The sequence below is a fragment of the Rhopalosiphum padi genome, unplaced genomic scaffold, assembly GCF_020882245.1.
Source record: "Rhopalosiphum padi isolate XX-2018 unplaced genomic scaffold, ASM2088224v1 scaffold1, whole genome shotgun sequence".
Lineage (NCBI taxonomy): Eukaryota > Metazoa > Arthropoda > Insecta > Hemiptera > Aphididae > Rhopalosiphum > Rhopalosiphum padi.
The window spans coordinates 8247516-8269941 of NW_026869996.1; the positions used below are offsets into that span (position 1 = coordinate 8247516).

At 29.1% G+C, this 22426-nt stretch overlaps 3 protein-coding genes across 3 annotated transcripts; 2 read left to right on the plus strand and 1 right to left on the minus strand.

The window, feature by feature from the left end:
• The first annotated feature begins 6840 nt into the window (after positions 1 to 6840).
• Positions 6841 to 7626, plus strand: LOC132931203 (uncharacterized). The gene has a single exon (XM_060997325.1). The coding sequence runs from the start codon at positions 6841 to 6843 to the stop codon at positions 7624 to 7626; it is 786 nt and encodes a 261-aa protein (XP_060853308.1).
• Positions 7627 to 8391: 765 nt separating this feature from the next.
• On the minus strand, positions 8392 to 9153 carry LOC132931204 (uncharacterized). The gene is made up of 2 exons (XM_060997326.1): positions 8668 to 9153; positions 8392 to 8490 (listed from the first exon to the last, which is right to left on the minus strand). Exons 1-2 carry the CDS (start codon positions 9151 to 9153, stop codon positions 8392 to 8394), a joined length of 585 nt encoding a protein of 194 aa, XP_060853309.1.
• Positions 9154 to 11951: 2798 nt separating this feature from the next.
• On the plus strand, positions 11952 to 14683 carry LOC132931427 (uncharacterized). Its single transcript, XM_060997422.1, has 2 exons — positions 11952 to 12170; positions 12374 to 14683. Exon 2 carries the CDS (start codon positions 12384 to 12386, stop codon positions 14265 to 14267), a length of 1884 nt encoding a protein of 627 aa, XP_060853405.1. The 5' UTR covers positions 11952 to 12170; positions 12374 to 12383; the 3' UTR covers positions 14268 to 14683.
• Positions 14684 to 22426: the final 7743 nt, after the last annotated feature.

The following is a 22426-nucleotide window of genomic DNA, read 5'->3' on the forward strand; positions in this document are numbered from 1 at the left end:
CTAAATATTTATTTTACAAAGAATAATAAGCAAATAAATAAAAAAAAAAAAAAAAGATACAGAGTATTTTTATTATAATTGTATAATATAATTAAAAGTATTAAACTGGTTGAAGTGTATTGTATACATATATATAATTTATAATAATAAATAATAATTATATAATTCAAATTACATTTTAGAGTTTAACATATTTTATAGTTTAAAAATGTATCTAGATTTTACAGAGTTTAGAACTGCACTTATTATTTATAACAAGAATGTAATAATGGAAAAACAATTAAATTTTCACCAGAAGGGAAAACACAAACTTTTTTTTTTATATCTTTAATATTAAATAAAATTAATTCATCATTTAATTTATTAACCACATAAATATTTAAACGTGTTGACTCAATTGGTTTTTTAAATAAGGGGAAAGGATTTATAAATTGTTTACATATTATAATAGCTTCATTTTCATTTCCAACTTGAATAATGTTAAAAACTTTAACTATATTGTTATATTTGGTTAAAACATAAGAATCTGCTTCAATATGCGTTTTAAGTGTAAACCTATCGCATTTATAAGTGGTGAATTGTGAATTTATAGTAGTTGCACTATCCAATAATGGACCTTTATTATGGGGCCCGGAAAAATAAAAATCTTTTTTCTCTGTATTATAAGGGATTGAAGCCATTTCATTATATCTATTAATAATTTGTTCCAGTGGCTTATCTGGTTTTCTCAACATTCTTTTCAAAGTACCCATATAGTTTTCAAATGGAAAGGTTGAACATTGATCTAGTTGACCAAAATTAATGTAATCATCACATATATGTGTTAAGCCATGTATATTATGTGAAATTAAATAACTACCATATAAGATTTGAAAGTTTTCAACAAAAGATTCTAATAATTTACGAGCATAATTTATATATTCACTGAAATCTGGGCTTAGTAATATGATCATAGATATACTTAAATTGAGAAAATGTTTCCAATGAGAATCAGATATAACTGGTTTTGTAACTATAGCACCTACATACAACAAAAAAGTACGGAATTCTGTGGCCTTCCACCTATTAACTTGATCAAAACCTCTAGTTTTACGGGCAATTTCACAAGGGATATTAATTTTTAAATTGTTCATTAAAATCGACATTTCATTTATCTTCCATGAAGGATAACGCACTTTAATTGGGCCTTTGATCCATAAATTAATTAGTTTACGGACTGTACCTAGACAAACTAAATGGAGATAGTCCATAGAAAACCCATAAACAACATCAAAATTAGGCAATGTAGCAATTATTGAATTATTTTTAATATGATGATCCTCATTTAACCGTATTATATAATTTTGATGAGTACGTTTGGGGGGACATCTTTCTGGTTTTAAGTATGGAAAACAAACTCTATTTTGAATGTATTCTCCTTCGTGTTCACACCTGGAGCATGAAGAAAAACCAGAATGACCTTTAGTCCTTAAAACATACGATTTTGCGGGGGCGTCGCAACATAATACACTAACACGGAAATCATACATTTTTCCGTTTATTTTAACACCATTTTGCATTAATAATTTAGCTTCTTCAACAAAATCTAAGATAAATTTGTTGCTATCTGACGGTTTATCTTTCCCATGATAAATTCCTACCGGAAAGACACGACCATTTGGACGAATGTAGGCAAGAATTGGCCAAAATTGGTCAGAACTCGATTTGTATAACGGTAAACCATCAATCCCTACAGCAATTTCAATAACAGATGCATTTCTAACATTATCAACCATATTTAATTTTATACCATTTTCAATACCAAAATGGTAGTAAGAACCTGGTTCTATAGTTTTTAATTTAGAAATACCCAAATGTTTATTATTATTTTGCATCAAAGTTCTGGAGTCAAGAGGTAAAGAATCAATAAAACATTTATGTCGTTTTAAAATCTTCAATAACATATTTAAGGCAATTTGAGGTATATTAAATTCTATGGCCCATTTTTTAATTAAACATTTAATATCATCAGATGGCAGGTCTGATGGTTCAAAATTTATATTTTCATCAATTAAATGAGATTTATTATGTTTTTCAGAATGATACATGCTTAAGTTATTTGGTATGATTTGACTATCATTTAAATCATGATGAATAATTATATGACTTGCATTTAATTGATTACTGGAATTTTGGGTTGGTTGGTTGGATAGTAAAAATAATATATTGTCTGAATTAGAATTTAAATGTGAAGTGGTAGTGACATTATCCGATGTACTAGATGTTGACAAAACAGGGTCAACCAAATTTATTGGAACACTATTTTTTAATTCTTCTGCTACCCGCCTTCTTTTGGATCGAACACTCAGATTAAAATTTTTTTGATGAAATGGCATGTTTAAATAATATAAGAGCCGCAAACTGAAAAAAGTATTTTAGAATCAAAACTATTTAATGTTTATTTATTGTTTTAAAAATTCTAAATATGCATAGGGAACAGTTGTTACAGAATTATTAATTTATGTTTTTATTATAGATATTTTTATAATTATTCATTAGGTGTAAATAATAATAAAAAAAAGTCTAATCAAATATCAGTTAGGTAGGTGTTTAATAGTGGGTATTATACAAGAGTACATAATTTATTCTTAAAATAAATAAGCCAAAATTAAAGATAACACCTAAATGATATTAGTAATTGCCAATTGGAACTATTTAGTTATTTTAAAACAATATTACAGTATAATAGGTATCTAGCATGTTTAAAGAGGATGCCAATATTTTACATATGGTAGTCAGTAACTTGATAAACATTAGATATTAACAATAATAACTTTTAAAAACGAGCTTGGGCCATAAACTAGAATTATACCTTTATTATTTTTAATCATTTATAATATATTTAAGAAAAACATTTAATGAAAAAGGTGCCTATGCCAAATTGTTAACGTAAAAATTGAATAAATATAACTGGTACCTATAATACCGTACATTACAAACACGTGGGTAGTAAAATGTAAAGCGGATACTTACAATTTATAAACTTCGGGTTTTTCGAAAATATGTACACATAGACACCGCAATAAGTGCCAATTAATACTGCCAAAGTGCCAACAGTGCACACGAGAAACGAAATGTTATAAATCGTCTGTAGCAAGATCATAGACAACACTATAGTAAGTAATACTAAGTATTATACGGTAAAATAATCGTCACTCAAGCTGGAGACAATAAAACAAAACTTACAGTCACACTAGATAATATAATAATGGTAGGTTATGTTGAAATGTCGAATCATAAAAATAATGATATAAATAATATACGTACCGCCGATACCGGTTTGTTTATCGCAACCGCCACGCTCCGTTCAATTTTCCAACAAAATTTAAAATCCTTAACTAAAAATAGAAAAGTGAATAATAAACACACTGCACTACTGATAATGATCGTTCGTCGCGCTCAGAACCGCAAGAACGGACGAAGATAGAATTATCGTTTCCACTGTTTCCAGTCAATTCTATCGTAGTCCGTGGTCGCGCGAGAACGGCTCAAATGGCCCTTATACGAAAACAAACTATAAGTACATATTATATTCCCAAGGTCATCAGCGAAAACATTCGTCGATCACAACTAAATAGTAAATTATTGCTATAATAAATACGCTATTATATTTTATTAAAAGACGTATAATATTATACAATATAGTCAATATAGCCCAGACTGGTGGTTTTGGGTGTTCAAAAATAGTTATTGTAGGCTGTAGCTATATTGTTATATGTATTACGATTACGACTGTGTATGTGTGTAATGCCTCGAGTCCCTGTCAATGTATACACAATGCCCTATTTCAATGACTGCAATATGGACAATTATATACTTTACATAATGACTAAAACACAGTGGGAAATTATTACGATTTAAAAGATATAAAACAGTTTTTGTTTTCTCAATAATTTACAATTCAATACGAGCACACACACACACACACATATATGTATATATACATAATATATAATGTATATTATATTATTTATATATAATTCAGATTTCAGGTACAATTAAAAATCATATTTTATAATTAGTTTAGTTTTATAATAACATAAAAATCATATGTTCAGAATAATATTTTATTATTTCAATTATTATACCATAATATTAATAAATTCAAAATGAGATTTAGACATTAAGTTTTTGATAGCAAAATAATCATATTTTTAGAATTCTAGTTTATTATTTCAATTATGATATTATAATATTAATAATTTCAAAATATAATTTAGATATTTCGGTTTTGATACTATATTAAACATATTTACAGACTATAATATTATTATTGCTGTTATAATGTCATAATATTATAATATTCAAAATATATTTTAAACAATTCGTTTTTAACAACATAATGATAATTAATTCAGATTATCAATTTATCATCTTGTTTATGATGTTATATTATTAATATTTTTATAATATTATCTTTCAAAATAATTATTTGAAATTTTATTAATATTTTTTTGATATTATTATTTTTGTAATGAAGATATGATATTAATTGGATATTATCATTAGAAAAATGCTATCTGGGATGTATAGGTTAAAATAAAATAAATTATGTCATTTTTTTAAAGAATTCTGTATTGGAAAGGTACCGCTCCATCAGCCATAAAATAATCAGCAAAATTATCCCTTACGTCTATTCCACTTCTATTAATATTTCTTCCACGTGTTGTCAAATTTTCCAAAATATGCACATCAGTTTCTTCATCGTAATTATACCCATCTCTCTTTCGGACAAAATTATGGAGAACACAACATGCTTTTATAATATCAACACAAAAATCTGGTTCCACTAAAATGGTCGTGTGCAATATTGAAAGTTATACAATAATGTTTTGTATTATGTTCTTGTTATTATTTTTATAAATTTAAAGATATTGTGATTGGAAGAAAAGATGTTCTCAATTTTGTAATGATATTTAAAATAAATAATAAACTTTTATTTCAAATAACTGTTTTAATATAAGTACCTAGGTATCCAATAATAATAAGTATCGCTGTCCATTTTTATAATATTATAACATAGTTTTGGATATATCTTGACCGAGCGAAGCAAAGTTTTATTAGTTTTACAACTGAGTGTTTTAAAAAAAAAAACATTTGTTCCTGAAAAACTTATTTTTTTTTTGTAAAAATTATGGTATTACGAACAATGTTCGTAGGGTGTTCCTTAATTTTTGAATTTCAAAATATTATTGGTCTCACCCCTTAAATCGATGTGTATACATATAAAAATGAACTGCAAGAAATTTTAGGTCAATCAAATAAAGTTAACCCGTGCCGACTTGAAGTTGAAGTTTGAACTTAATACATTTTTAAATAATTCTAGACATTTTTGGTATTTCCTAAACCGTTATGAAAATCGTAATTTTTCATCGAATGTTTTTTCAAGTAAATTAAATTTCCAATATATTTTACAGTATAATATTTTTTGATAAATCATTTTATTTATAAGATGCATAAGCTTTAAAATACAAAATTTCTCAACAAATGTATTATTTACATTTTAGTATTTCACTTTAGATTTAATAATTATAATCATAGTTAACTTTTTTTTCTGATGTGGTTAAGGAACACTCTAAGTCGAACATAACCTAACCTAACCTAGAGGGAGGTTTTTTTTGTAGCAAATGAAGAATTAATTTTCCAGTTACTTATTACACCAGCTAATATTAAATAAATAATGTGATGTGTTTTAGTCATAGTCATTACATATTATACGTTTCATATAGATAACGTAAATGAAAAAATAAAAATAAAACTAATATTAAAAATTGTTTAAATGTATTACCTCAAAGTCACCGTCAACCGTTCTTCCGGACTTATAGGATTTCGGAGGTGCGTAGTTTCTTTTGTTAAATTTAGTCGGACCTTTTCAAATAGTTCTTCAAACGACTGAATTGACATTCGATAATAATCAAAAAACTTCTCTGGATATTTTTTTAAATTGCCATAAAATAATTGAAATTTCATGTCGTATTCTTTACTACTGTGTAATGGATGGACCCAATATCTTCTGTGCTTCTGTACTGGTTCTTCGAGTTCACCAGTAGAATCGGCCGCACAAATTATTTCCAGGAGAGAGCTCATTTCTATGTATAGTTATAATTGCAATTAAAATATATTGCACTTGTAAATTAAAACAATTATATTTTGAATTTATAAACACTTACCTGATTTAAAATGTCTTTCTTAAATAATGGAAAGTAAAAACACTATTGATTTAATTTTTATGTACAAGATACAGTATATTAATATTAATAATTACAATTATATAATATGCGTTTAAATGTAGGTACAAGTGAACACGTTTGTTGGACAGATAGACTGAACAGACTGAACCGTCGAACAACATGTTGGCAAGTTTGATTTTCATGAATTCATAACGATTATAAATATTAATATTAAGTAAATTTCGTTGAAATCAAAATTTAACTTTACTAATTAAAATTTAATTTTAAATTAACAACGATTCCCGCGCTTTTTAATCTTGTCTGAAGGTGATCGGCAGCCGATAAACGCACAGTCTGAACGGTCGTGCCGATTGCGGTTCGGTAGCGCCGTTTTTATCGGTTGCCGATAAACCGCTAGTCTGATCTAGCACTAAGCGAAGAAAATAGGTCATTACAAACTATATTATGGCGATCACAACCCAGCGATAAATTAAAAGAGTATTGTTTAAATACGATAACGTACGGAACAACACCCGCGTCATATTTGGCCACCGCGTGTCTCGAAAAATTAGCGCAAGAATGTGAAGAAAAAACCTCGTTGGCTTCTCGGGCGATTAAGTCCGATTTTTATATGGACGATCTTTTAACGGGCGCCAACACGATTGCAGATGCTGTTAATTTAAGAGAGGAGGTGATAAACACTATGAACAGTGCTGGATTCGTATTACGAAAATGGATATTTAATGAGCATGCATTATTGACAAATATATCGAATAATAATGACGATCCAATGTTCATCCTAAATATAGACGGCACCGCGGTAAAGACGCTAGGATTGTACTGGGATCCTCGGACGGACGCTTATCAGTACAAAATTAGTAATCGCAATTATACTAACGACCTGGCGATGTCGAAAAGAAAAGTATTGTCTACCATTGCGACAATTTACGATCCGTTAGGATTAATCGGTCCTGTAATCGTAACCGCAAAAATTCTAATGCAAAAGCTATGGCAACACAAATTAGAATGGGATGCTGTATTGCCGGCGCAATTAAAGGAAGAATGGGGCAATTATCTTGAAGAGTTAACTGACATTGAAAATATAAAAATTCCACGAAGAATAATAGGCGTCGAGAATAATAATGAAATCGAAATGCACGGTTTTGCCGACGCATCAATTTGCGCGTATGGGGCATGCATTTACTTAAAGGCTACGGACGAATACGGCAACTGCACAGCGCGGCTAGTCGCCGCGAAATCACGCGTAGCGCCCTTAAAGGTAGTATCGCTAGCCCGATTAGAGCTTTGCGCTGCCGTGTTATTAATACAGCTGGTAGAAAAGGTGATACCGATTTTAAATATAAAAATAAAAAATAAGTATTATTGGACCGACTCGGCCATAGTAAACCCTGGCTAAATTCACAATCGTCAAGGTGGAAAACGTTTGTGTCGCACAGAGTCGGTGAAATTCATAATTATTCGTCAGCCGATCGATGGAATCACGTCAAGTCACAAGACAATCCCGCTGATATTATATCACGTGGCTGCAGTCCTAATCAATTAAATGGTGGGAGGGTCTTGCGTGGATAAAAAAAGAAAAATCGGAATGGACAAAAAACACGTTAAATTGCGGAGACTTACGAAAAAATTACGATCTAGAAGAAAGAAAAAATCAGATTGTCACTTTGGTCCAAACAGAAGAAACAAATTTAATTACGAAATATTCATCATTAGCAAAATTATTAAAAATAACTGCATACGTATTACGTTGGAAACATCGCATCGTAAAGAGAGATAAAAATACTGCGATACAAAATATTCGTTGACTCCAAAAACCGCACACTTTTGATAAAATACAGGACAAAACCGCACAATTATAAAAATTGTCGTATCCAAAAACCGCACAGTTATGATTTTGACCCCAAAAAGGTCGATAAACAAAAAACGCATATGTATATGTATAATTCATAATTTAAATCAATAATTCATATTTATAATCTCATAGTTCAAAAAAATGTATTTATTTAAAAATTGTATACCTCTAATATTATGAATTAATGTCAACTTAAACATGTGTATATTAAATAATTTAAAATAATTATTAAAAAAAAAAAATGTAAAACTAAAAATTTATAGGAATTTCAAAAATTTAAAATATTAATTTAAAAAAAATTTAAAACTTTCAAAGTTTGATTGGCTGAAACCGACTGCCGACGTTTTTTAAAAACTGCATACGATCTCCGTCACGTAAAAATACTTCCCAAAATTGAAACAAATACTCCTAAAAATAAATACAATTTAATTAAAAATCAAAAATATTATTATTATGTACCTATTTACTAACTTGTTTTTGTTTTTCAATTGGACGGATTATATTTTGAATTCCCTTATGGTACTGGTTCATACGTGTCACTGTATCGATATGAATATTTCTTAAAACATCAATAACCATAAATACAGATGGATTCGGAGAATAAAATTCAGAATTAAACCCTTGGTGAAATCTTTCAGCTCCATTCGTAGTCCTTGTAGTTATATTTGCATTGATTGGATGGGTCCAAATTTCCATTGGGAATTGTCCTTCAATGTAGGTGTTAAGAATGTAGTCTCCAAATTCAGAACATGCATCTTGTGGACATATGGACATTAAATCAACGAATGCATCAGTGACTTCATGTACTGGTAAAAATGGTAATCCAAAAAACATTTTTAGCCACTCACCAGTTTCATTTTGCTTAGCATTATATGATTGTCGAAGGTTATTCTTTGATTGGATTTTCCGCCATAAAGCTTGACCAAAGTGGAATCTACAGCCTTTAACTGTTACTCCAGAAAATGTGCTTTGCACAGCCGTATGAGCAGCTATCTCAAAATCGAGATGGATAATGTTTATATTTAAAACTTGTCTTAACTCCAAACATATATTTTTAATATTGACCCACATTTTTAAGTAACACGATTCAGTTTTAGAAGGTAAAAAACAATGTACTAAAGGAAAATAATAATTTCTGCTCCATCCGTGTATAGTATACAGTTGATAAAAATACTTTGGTTTGTATGTAAAAGTACCGTCAGCCAAGTATTCATCACAATGATTACATAAAAATTCAATATTTTTTTTACACGTAACAATAATCATTTCATCTTGTTTATACACGAAGGTCATTTTTTCATTTTGGCAGGTTAAAATATCGCTATTTGAAACAAAGTTTAGAGCGTCCTCCAAATTTTTCGGTAAATTTGGTAAAAGTTTCCTTCGTTCATTATATATCGACTTCCTTATTAAGTTTATGTCATTGCTTCCTATAACTGCATTATTGTCTATGGATAATACCTCTTTCCGTATTATTTTTCGCGGTCTTTCATAAATGTCATTACAAGCCTTGCGTTTACATACATTACGTACCTCTTGAATTTGAATTTTCACAGTATCCACCTGTTCATGTTTGTGTGTGTTATTTATTTTTAATATATTCTTCAATTGACTGCATGTTGTAACTGAGGATGTACAATTTTTAATAAAACACCGCCAAACAACATTTCCACTAATATTAACTCGACATTTTCGGTATTTAAAATCGTCAAGTAATAAGCACTTTCCCCCTTTATTACTTTCAATAATTTTAAAATCCATTATACAAATTTAAGATATCAACGTTTTAATACTAAATTATAGACGTAGGTACACTAATCGAATCGAGACCGCCTAATAACGAGTGACAACTAAATACTTGATTATTGAATAGTACATATCTTATAATCTTATCTTTTCACTATTATAACTAAAAATAGTGTGCGGTTTTAACCCACTATAAATGTACGGCAATTTGTATACAATGACCGATAAGCTGTGCGGTTTTTGGCTATCGACCTTTTTAGGGTCAAAATCAAAAGTGTGCGGTTTTTGGATGCAACCGAGTATACTAATGAGTCTAGAAATATATAAATTAATTAAACAATACAATTTAATAAAAAAATTATATTAACTTTTGTAATTACTTCCATTATCTCTAGGAATAATAATTATTAGCTGCCCAGATACCTACCGTATTCAAATTTTTGCTGTTTACTACATTTTTAAAATTTAAAATTATTAGACATGCAAGTATAATAAATATATGCATAATTCATTGGAACAGTTTCACTTTTCTATGATTTTTTTTTTATAAACTAGTACCTATTTATTTTAACATTTTAACAGTGGTACAGTCATAACACTCATAACATAGGGTGTGCCGAGATAAGCCGAAGAGCCTTAGTCTCAGTCTACCTAAATAATTAAATTAAATTTTAATTCATTATGATTAATTTAAGATTTAAGCAGTCCTGGTTGATGCTATGGATGCATGTTAAATATGAATATAACTCAAAATACTACAAAAATGTTGTTAACATTTTCCAAGGTTTCAGAGGAAGATTTATTTTTTGAAATGAACCTTTTAATTTTATCAGAATGTAATGAAACTAAATGGTGCTACTAGTGAAGTTGTTTATGAATGGATTCATAGTATATACTTGTGTTTTTAAAACTTTAAAAATGTTTACAATCATATTTGTAACTAGCAGTATGCGTGAACGCGTTTTTTAAAAATTAACCATAGTAAAAACAAATTATGCAGTATAATGGGTCATGAACGTTTGGAGTTATTATTACTGCTTATCACAGAACAAGAAATGATATCAAACGTAGATTTAGATGCAGTAACACATGAATTCAATAATATGGTTAATAGACGAATGTCTCATCTCTAAGTACCTACATAAAATGCATTTATTATTTCTATCTATGTAATTCATAATTATTATATTTGTTAAATAATTATACTTTATTTTAATTTACTAGTACCTGTTTAGTATAAAGTATTTAAAAAAATATACTTAAAATTAAATTACACTATGTAAGAAAAGGTGGTACTGAAATAAGAAGAGAAATTATGGAAATGATCTCAATTATATGGGATAAAGAAATCCTCCCAGAGGACTGGAATACTGCAGTAATATGTGCTATATTAAAAAAGGGGGACCCGACCAAAACAAAGAACTACAGAGGTATATCTCTCTTAGACACGTGTTACAAAGTGTATACGTCATTAATATTAGAAAGGATTAACCCATATGTTAACGAAATAGTCGGGGAGTATCAAAGCGGCTTTAGAAAAGGTAAATCGACATTGGACCATATTTTTACACTGAGACAGATAATGGCTAAGTTCTATGAATTTGATAAAGAACTGCACCTTATATTTATAGATTATAAGCAAGCTTATGATAGCATTAATAGGGACAAACTATGGGAAGCACTGGAAGTACTAGGCATTCCTAAAAAGTACGTAAGTCTTATAAAAGGGTGTAACAACAGAACTGTGTGCAGAGTTCGTTTCCTTCAAGAAATGTCTGAAACTTTTGAGGTAAAATCAGGCCTTAGACAAGGTGATGCTCTATCACATTGATGACATTGTGGTAATGGGAGAAACTAGAGATGAAGTCATGAATACTGCGTCCAAACTCTTGAAAGCAAGTAAAACCATAGGGCTGCGTGTAAATGAGGAAAAGACGAAATACTTAATGGTAGCAAGAAGAAGCCCAAACACAGACCACATAACAGTAGATGATTATAGTTTCAAAAAAGTGGAGGTATTTAAGTAGGGGAGACCGGGTCTAGTTGTAACATGGGGTAAGATGTAACATAGGCGTTAAGTATTTGTAAATTGCTTCTATAGAATTCTAATAGATAGCGTTAGATTCATAAATAAGGATTATTATATGTTTTGTTGTTATCAGAATCATGTTGTAATTATTAAAGCGATAACAATCATAAAACTAATTTTATCAGTAAATAGTGAAAATATTTTGTTATCTTACTATTCAGTTTGTTATCACAGTTTTAAAACTTAATCACAAGTTTCAGTCACACTTCGATCCAAATGTTGTGCAGATTTAATTGCAACAACACTCATTAGCGTAAGTATTATATTACCTTTTTATTTACAATAAATATTAAAAAAGTCATGTTGGGATACAATGTAACAAACTGTTTGGGGCTAGTTGTAACACATTTTTTATCATAGTGTTTATTTTAAACAAATTCACCATTTAATTATGTCACACATGAATAGTATTTAAATAACATATTAATTTATTATTACACATTTATACTTTTATAGAACTTTCAATATGCCTAGACACTATATAAGAAAAACAAATAGAGGATTCACAGCAGAGTTGATTAAAGCTGCTGCAGATGAAGTTATCATTGAAAATAAATCAGTAAGAAGTACTGCAAAAAAATATGATTTGTGTCATGTCAGTCTGTCGCGGTATGTAGCAAAATTTAAAGCTAGTATGAACAATGGTGATGTTAGTACACTAAATGTAGGATATAAGGGGCCTAAACAAGTATTCAGTGTAGACCAAGAACAAATACTATCTCAATACATAAAAAATTCGGCAGATATGTATTTTGGACTCACCCCCCGTGACATTAAACAACTAGCATACCAATTTGCACACAAACTAGGCCTGAAGTATCCTGAGGTATGGGGAAAAAACCTTATGGCTGGGCCTGATTGGTTTACAAAATTTTTAAAAAGAAATTCTAGTCTTTCTCTCAGGCAACCAGAAGCAACCAGTTTATCCAGGGCCATGAATTTCAATAAAGCTAATGTAAATTTATTTATGGATAAGTTTCAACAAGTGTTATTAAAATATAAATTTGAAGCTCAACACATATACAATATTGATGAAACAGGTGTAACAACAGTTCAAACACCATCCAAAATAGTTGCTACAAAGGGGAAAAAGCAGATAGGTGCTATAACATCAGCTGAACGGGGTGTTTTAGTTACTATGTGTATAGCAGTAAATGGAATCGGTTGTGCTATACCACCAATGTTTGTTTTTCCTAGGGTCAAATTTCATCAACATTTTTTAAGGGGAGGACCTGCTGGATGTGTTGGTACAGCCAACAAATCTGGGTGGATGCAAGGTCCAGAATTCTTAACATTCATGGAACATTTTGTAAATCATGTTCGACCAAGTCTTGAAAAAAAAGTGTTGGTGCTTTTAGACAACCATGAGTCACACTTATATTTGCCTGTGATTGATTTTTGTAAAGATAATGGCATTGTTTTATTATCATTTCCACCACACTGCTCACATAAGCTCCAACCACTAGACCGTAGTGTATATGGTCCTTTTAAAAAATTTGTTAATAGGGAAATGGATCAGTGGATGACCATGCACCCAGGGTCTAGAATGACAATATATGATATTCCTCAAATTGTGGCTGGGGCATTGCCCGATGCAGTATCACCTCGAAATATAATGAGTGGTTTTAAAGTTTCTGGTATTTGGCCATTTGATAGAAATATTTTTCGAGAAGACGAATTTGCACCATCCTTAGTTACTGATGTTGACGAACTGGAAACACATCAAATAAATCAAGATACTCATCCTGAACAAGAATTAGTCAACAATCCTGAACAAGTCCTGAACAGTCCTGAACACAGCAGTCTTGAACCAGAATTACACATCAGTCCTGATCAAATTAATGTGAGTTCAAATGCTGCTATTCAAGCGTCAAATGATAATTGTTCAAATTCTAATATTCTAAACCAAATACTGGCTGATAATCCAATACCTTCAACAAGTTCCGATATGATATCACCAGAAAGTATTCGCCCATATCCTAAGGCAGTAAGAGAACAAAAATTAAATAAAAAAGGTAGACAAAAAGGCAAAAGTGCTGTGTTGACTGATACCCCAGAAAAGAACGAAATAGAAAAAAAATTTAAAGCAAAAGCTGTTAAAAGAAACATTTTTGAATCAAAACAAAAACAGAAAGTCAAAACTACAAAACGCAAAAAAGCTAAAATGACTAAGGAAAACAATTATACTTCAGATGAAGATGAGACATTTTGTTTAGTGTGCATGGAAACTTTCAGTTCAAGTAAACCAAATGAACAGTGGATTGAGTGTAGTAAGTGTAAGTTCTGGACTCATGTAGACTGTGCAAGGGAATGTAAGAGTCCGTTTTATAGGTGTGATAACTGCTACTAAAAGACTGAACAATTTAAATACCTAATTAGCTATGTTTTTTTATTATTCTTAAGTAATGAAGGTTCCTCTAACTTAATACTGAAAAGTGATTTTATTATAATTAATTTTTTTAATATGTTTATTATTATTATTATTATTTTTATTTTTAATGCTGTTATTAATATTATACTCATGTGTAAAAACTTACACATGACACAAAGAGCTATTTTATTTTAAATTATTTTGTTCGTTATTTTTTAATATGTATACCTACTTTTATTAATGTTATTATTTTATTAATACAACTTACTTATGTGTAAAAACTATTACACATGACAGAACTATTTTATTTTAAATACCTAATTTATATGACTATTATTATTATTCTAACAGAATTGTTTTATTTGTTTTTTGATAAATATAGAAATTAAACAATATATTTGTGTGTGTTACAACTTACCCCACACCCTGTTACAATTTACCCCACTACTGGGGTAAAATGTAACAAAAAAAAAATTATGATATTCAACTTTATATTAATTTAGGTGTTTATAACTAAGCGCCTACAAAGCATAATATGAAACAAGACAACATTCTCTATCTATTGGTATAAGAAAAAACTGATAGTGAATATTATTTTCTAAGATACAGCCACAAAAATTAAAAGTGTTACAACTAGACCCGGTCTCCCCTACCTAGGTGTTAACATAAATAGCAACAACGACATGCATGAAGAAATCAATGATCGAATAGCATGTGGCAATCGATGCTACTATAGCATAATGAGACTCCTTAAATCAAAACTACTGTCACGTAATTCAAAGACACTACTGTATCATAGCTATCTACGACCAATAATCACATACGCGAGTGAAACATGGTCACTGACCAAAGGAGACAGCAAACGGCTAATGACCTTCGAAAGAAAAGTACTGAGAAATATATACGGCCCGAAATTCGATGCAGAATCGCAAACTTATGAAAGAAGGAATAATCAAGAACTACAGGAGTTATATAACAGACTAAATATTATTGCATATATAAGAAGCAAGCGTCTGGAATGGTTCGGTCATGTTTGGAGAGCGGATGGACAAGTAATAAAAGAAGTTTTAATTAACACAATAAATAAAAAACGTCCATTAGGAAGACCAAGGACCCGATGGGTGGACGTTATAGCTCAAGATATAAAAAACATAGAGGAAGCGTCATCTTTTAACGACGCATACGATAGAGAGAAATGGAGAGGTTTTGTGATGGCAGCGATGGCACTTAATGGGCCGATAAGCTGAAGAAGAAGAAGAATGTAAGAAAAGGGGGTTATAAAATAGTTGATCAGACATCAGAAGGCCGATAATAAATATGGGCACTACCCGCTTTTAAAGTCAGGCTAAGTGCTCAAATTCAATTACAAGTATTGACTTATAAGTTATAACTTATAAGTTATTAGAATACGTGTGATTAAGGCAAGGCGTCATTAGAAAGAAAACTTTGGTGTATCGTGAAATATTTAATTTAATTCAGATATCAGATGTAGTCTTAAGCTATAATTAACTAGTTGAGTGATTTTTATAATTACGAACTTAATAATATTTTGTTAGTTTTTTGAACAACTATTTATATTTCACATACCATTTTTGTTTCTCAATCAATACAATTTTGAATTTTTGTAGACCTGTTCTGTAGCTTAGCGTCATGGTTAAATGGTTTGATGTTTATTACAGAATAGTAAAATAGATGGAGATAATTATTTAGGTAGTCTTAAACTTTAACTCAATTATTATGATCGTATCATAAGTCATTAATTTTGATTTTTGATGACATCTGATAATTGATAATGAATTAGGATTTTTTTATTGGAGGGAAATTAATCAAATAATTTATAGGTTAATGAAAATAGTAGCATAAAATTATATTTCACTTTTTCCAATGCACATTTTTTCTAAAAACCACTATAACCAATATTTATTTTTTCCAATTGGTAAAAACTGAACATTGGGAAATATAGTAATTAGGAAAATTTGAATATTGGAAAAAGTTGTTGTTGGAAAAATAAAAATGTGGAAAAAGTGGTACGGTCCCATTACGGGTTGCTACCAGTTTTACCATTTTCCAAATTATCCATTATATATATTTTCCATAGGAAAAGTAAAATATGGAAAAAGTTAATATAACATTTATTACTAAAAACCACTTTATCCAATAACGTTATTACCAGTTTTACCATTGTATTCAATTTCCAATACAACGTTTTTCCATGTTTCAATATTTTCTATGTTTCCTTATTTCCAAAAACTACTATTTCCAAAGTTATAATAGTCCTAAAATCCAATTTACCTAATTACCAATATCTTCCAATAGGTAAAAGCACAGATATAAGTAATAATGTATTTATTTTTTAGGTATTTGTATACCATTGAATTGAACTTGTACTGTAATGCTGTAAAGTGCAAGTTATTTGGTCCAAAGGCGTATTTGGAAAAGTTACGTCCCAAAAACGTAATTTCGACACATCGATACACTGCCTACTCTTAAAAAAATGAAAACAAAGTTTTTTTTTATATATATTTTTTTACTAGATAATAATTATTTTACTTATAACATTGAATTATAAAAATTACGTGTTAATTAAATTGTCATATTTTCCAGGTTTTTTTTTTATTAATAACTATATAAAAGGTACCCATAAAAAATAAGTTATATACAGTAAGAATATTCTTACGATCATTGTTATTTTATGATGATCTAATAGTTTTAAAGGAAAATTTAAAAATACTTTATTTCCCATTTTATTTTATTATAGTAATTATATTGTCGATTCAACATTTTATTAAGTAGTTCTATATATCAAACTTAAGACTATTAGCCGACTCATTTGGTAGGGGGCGCGTATAAACCTGGAACCTGAATAACTAATAGATAGGTATTAATATATTATATATGTTTAGTGTATACCTAATAAAAAGTGAGGTACATAATGGTCGTATGGTCAACGTACTATAATATATACACATGGAAGTATATGATGTATTTAATCGTATTTGATAAAAATATATCTTTAATTATTATTCTATTGTTAAATTACTTTTTATTCGATTAAACACTATTTGTTCTTCAGTAATTGTCAAAGTATTTTTTCAAATTATGAATAACTCTACCAAGAACAAATTGTCTAATGTTAGATACTTTCAAAAAAATTTAAAAAATAAGTATATACGTGTACCAAATGGATCCACGTATAAACCTAGAATTTATAAATCTGGACTGTATACATATCAGGAACGTACATATCTGGACCATATAAATGTGGACCTTATAAATTTAGACCGTAATAGGGTTCTGGACATACATATCTGAACCATACAATTCTGTGGTCCAGAACTCTACTGTCCAGATTTGTATGATCAACCATAAACCTGTGGTCCAGGTTTATATATACGCGCCCCCATTGTTGTCTGTTCTAACAAAAAAATTGTTTACGTGCATGAGCGTAAATCAAAATATCAAATGGTATCAAACAATAATTCAGGACACTCCACCAGGGGTGGCGTTACACGGGAGCAAGGGTGAGCAAGTGTCCCCCCAACATTTAATTTTGCCCTTCCATTGCCTCCCTATAATTTAATGTATTTATATGTATAGATAAATAATGACGGTACAAATCCGAACTGTACAAATCTGGAGTATAAAATTTTGAAATCCGTAATAATCTGGACGGTACAAATCTGGACGCGCATTTATTCGTTATTTTAAGGGGTATGAGTAGGCCATTCATATTACTAAAATACTGTTGTGATTTTAAATACCTCTTAAACTGCCCTATTGACACTCTTAAATTATCTATAAACAATAGGTTATTTGACTTTAAAATTTTATAAACTAAAATAATAAAAACATTTAAGCATAGAAAATGTAATATATATTATAATTGTTAAATTTGTATTATACCAATTACTCTTTATCAAGTACCAACTTTTTAAAACTTTACTTTAGAATTTAAATTGAGTACAAATTTGTAATATTTGTATAACAAATACAGCCTATACAAATTCAGTTGTTATGTATATAAGTAACTGTTATAAGTCTCATAATACCATGATTAATCCACTTACCCACTAAATTAGGCGCAACTAGAGCTCTATTTTTGGGTAGGCTAAATTGATATCAGAAACCCGTGGTGGCTTTGCCCCTACACCACTAGTATTGATAACATATAAAATTGGGTGGGCTACAGACAAAACTGGGTGGGCTAAGCATTATTAATTTACTAGAATAAATATTTTATAAGGTACTCAATTCACCGCTTTCATTTTTTCACAAGGGACTTAATTCACCGCTTTAACTTTTTTACAGGGGACTCAATTCACCGCTTTCGTTTTTTTACAGGGGACTCAGTTTACCTAAAAATAATAATATAGGACTCAATTTACCAAATCCGCTTCATACTACCTCGTGATAACCAGGTACTAGCACACAACGTACTGAAGAAAAAAATGTCAAGTTAATATCACATAAAAATCAACCAATCAAAATGTTATTAATATTTATTAAGTATACCTTAAAAAAAAAAAATAAAGTTGAGTGTTTTCTTAGCATACATCCTCTGACCTCTGCCCTAAACATGTCTTAATAATGAACAATAAAAATATAATACATTAAGAAATTATTATAATATGACAATTAACAATATATTATAAATATTTAGCCTATAGGGGAACACGGGGTAAAACCGACTGAAAAAATGAAAACCTTCATAATTATTCAGGATTTTAAGATATACTTAATCTATTTGTACAGTTGTATCAAGTAACTTCTTGTTTACAATATTTAGTTGTAATACATTGTTAACATTTTTCAGGATAAGGAATAATATAAATTTAAAACTGATAATTTTCATCCATACAATAATGCGTAATGAGCTATATCGGTTTTACCCCAGTATCCGTTTTGCCCCGTGTTCCCCTATAAATATTAAATATTATGATGTTTGAGTGTTAACTGCCGTTATTATTATGTGGGGAACAATAACAATAATATATAGACATGGACTATCATAGAAGTATGAATAGATAGAGTAATAATAGATACATCTTGAAAGTTAAAATGGTAAATATTAATCCAGCTCTAGCCACAGATAATATATCTAACATACTAAAAGGGCACAGATCCTGGTTTCAGATTAGTAGTTATCTTTGGAACCCAATTAAATGCAGCCAATAGTTTACTTTTGATACCTACTTACTTTATATATTTTATTTTCACAATAATTTTAATAATAGATAAGTTAAATTGTAAAATTTGAAAATTCGTGACGTATAGTATATAGTATAAATAAAAATTCATCATTGATATTAGGTAGATAAGTAATAAGTATCTATACCTACTTTAAACCTCAACCATCGGGTCCTCTTTATGGAACTTTATTTGGCACCTGGGGCAATTCTCTGAGTTCTTCTCTTCTAGATTTACCACGTTCGTGTGCTCTAAAATATAATTATATAATATTTGATATCATCTTGAAAAACTGTAGAATTGTGACAATAATTATTTATTATACTTTATATTTTAAAACCACACGGTCGTTCATATTATCCAGGATTAGACTTAATATTTAATTAAATTTATTTTTATTGTATTGATGACTCATCATTACATTAAGTAAGAATTTATGTTATTATTTTTCTACGTTATTACGAATAAATACGTAAGTTTAAACAATAAACATATTATTTACTGATTTTATTTGGTATATAATTAATGATTATTGTACTAAACTAATAATTTACGTATTTTCTTTAACATAAAATGTAATTAAAAACATACCTATAATGTACAAATCATGAAAATATGTCATATGGGGAAATGTCCATTACACTATTAAAATAAATGAATTATATTATATAATAAATTATCAATAAAATTAATCGGGAGGAATTGTTCGTTTACTATCACATTTTGATACATACACCAAGTACACTATTTCGTAGCGGGTGACAGCTGCTGTGGAGAGCATTAAATGAATAGATAATATAGGTATAATACTATATTTTTTTCGCAATAAAAGTATAATTTACCGATTTTAAGAGATCTCACTCTCAAACATCCAGTACTCGTTATCGTGGTCACCAAAGGAATTTTGAGTAAGCGCTAACCGCAAATATCGATACTACTTGTTTGACGGTATTTATTAATGTGGGCGAAGGGGGGCAATCGCCTCGACTTCCAAATTGCAAGTTTTTAAGAGGCGCCGCACTAGAAGTTAAATTTTTATAGGGTTAAGGGCCTAAGTTTTTTTTAGGGGAAAAAAGGCACCAATTTATTTATGCATCTAGGGCGCCAAAATCGTAAATACGCTTTTGAAGTTGAATTAATATTTAATATTATTTTCATTTAATAATACAATTTAGAAGTTTCAAGTACAAATGAATAATATTTTTAAATTACAGCAACAAAATAACTAAAATCGTTATTCTTGGTTATTTAATATGTAATTTCGTTCAAATTTAAACTTAAATTAACTATAAAAAAATTGTTTACATATTTTTTAGGTTTTTTGTATACAAAATAATTTGTAAATTTTTAGTTTAAAAAATGTTAAAAATATTGAACTTTAAAATTAAAAACAAATTAACACAATAAAACAACTCGATATCACAATATCCAATATCCCTATAGGCAGTGACTACGCGTGTATCGGCACTCGTCGTTCCGCTCCGCAAATCAAAAATATCCCTCGACTTGTTACGCAAAACCACCTCATGTAGGTCACAGGGTAAAATCTAAAATATGTATTAATAATCATTAATATTAATATGAAAACTTAGGAGAGTAAAGTATACAGCGTTTCGCGCATGATGCACATGCGTTATAAATGCGTAAAATCGTAAACTTTGGAAAGAGAGAACTTCCAAAATAATGATTTGCGAGAATTTTTGAATTAGACTTTTGTATTTGGTGCTTTAAAACACACATTTTGGGAAGAAAAAAATCGAAAAAATCGAGTGAGAACTTAATTGCTATACCATAGTATCTATTGTATTATAAATTGATTATTTGTATATTTTATTTTGTTGACAAAAACTAATAACTAAATAATAATAATAAAATGTTTTGATTTAATGATTTGGACGTCTGATGTTGTTTATATACATCCTGCAGATCCGTTCGTGGCTATACGTGGACCTTTGCATGAGTACACAGAGTTTTGGGGCCTTTTTAGAATCAAAAAAACGAATACCATGCATTTTTAATGCATTGAAAATATCAAAATGTTGACGACCCACCCTTAGGGTAAAAAGTAAAGACAAAACTGCAATTAGCCACACATATATACTTATGAAAATTACTATTTTACTCAAATTCGTATTGTAACAACTAATAATAAGTTTCAAAAGCAAAAATTATAGTGTTAAATAATTTTATTGTTGACACCGCTTTATAAAACCGTCTTACATTTTAAATGTGTAGGTACTTAATTATTAATGTTTTATATTAAATACACCAAAGTTGACTCCAATTTGAGAGGTTTCTCATAAATTTTTCTTTCTATAGCAAAGAAAAAAGTTTACCAGGCCATCCATTAAATTTTTTTGTGAGCATCTCAATTTCTGAAATTTTAGATTATAGACCCATATTACTTCGCAATGTAATTTGTAAATAGTAATAATATAGTTATAAAATATTATTTCTATAATTCAACTATAACTAAACCTTTATAAAAACTGCAAGTAATTAGCAGTTCACTAACATTGTTGAAAGTATGTAGTTATTACAAATAAGCAATAAATAATAACAAATTATTATCGATTTCGATATAACTAATCTATTTTACATCTTTTATGTAGGTATACCTAATTGGTATTTAGTATTTATACAGATAATAATAATTTACAAGAATCATATAAAATGATCATATAATTTTCGCTTCTCTAGGAATTCTTATACTTACGTATCTTTACCTTATAGATAGGTAACTAAATTGATAAAATATATAACAAATACAATTTTATTCGGATTCTTCATAATTCATTTAGACGTCTTAGCTTTCATTCGCGTTCTAGAAGACATATTGACAACTGTTACCTGTGTAGAACTTTAGAACCAATTGTCCTAGATTAATTGCAATTTTTCAGTTAATTTTCTATTTTAAAATAATGGAAAGACTCGCTAATATTCAGGGTATG

Coding starts and splice junctions, on each gene's coding strand:
- LOC132931427 (XM_060997422.1), top strand. CDS start 12,384: ATGCCTAGACACTATATAAGAAAAACAAATAGAGGATTCACAGCAGAG.
- LOC132931204 (XM_060997326.1), bottom strand. CDS start 9,153: ATGTGGGTCAATATTAAAAATATATGTTTGGAGTTAAGACAAGTTTTA. Junction 8,491..8,667: donor TTTATTCTCCGAATCCATCT/GTATTTATGGTT, acceptor ATTTATTTTTAG/GAGTATTTGTTTCAATTTTG.
- LOC132931203 (XM_060997325.1), top strand. CDS start 6,841: ATGGACGATCTTTTAACGGGCGCCAACACGATTGCAGATGCTGTTAAT.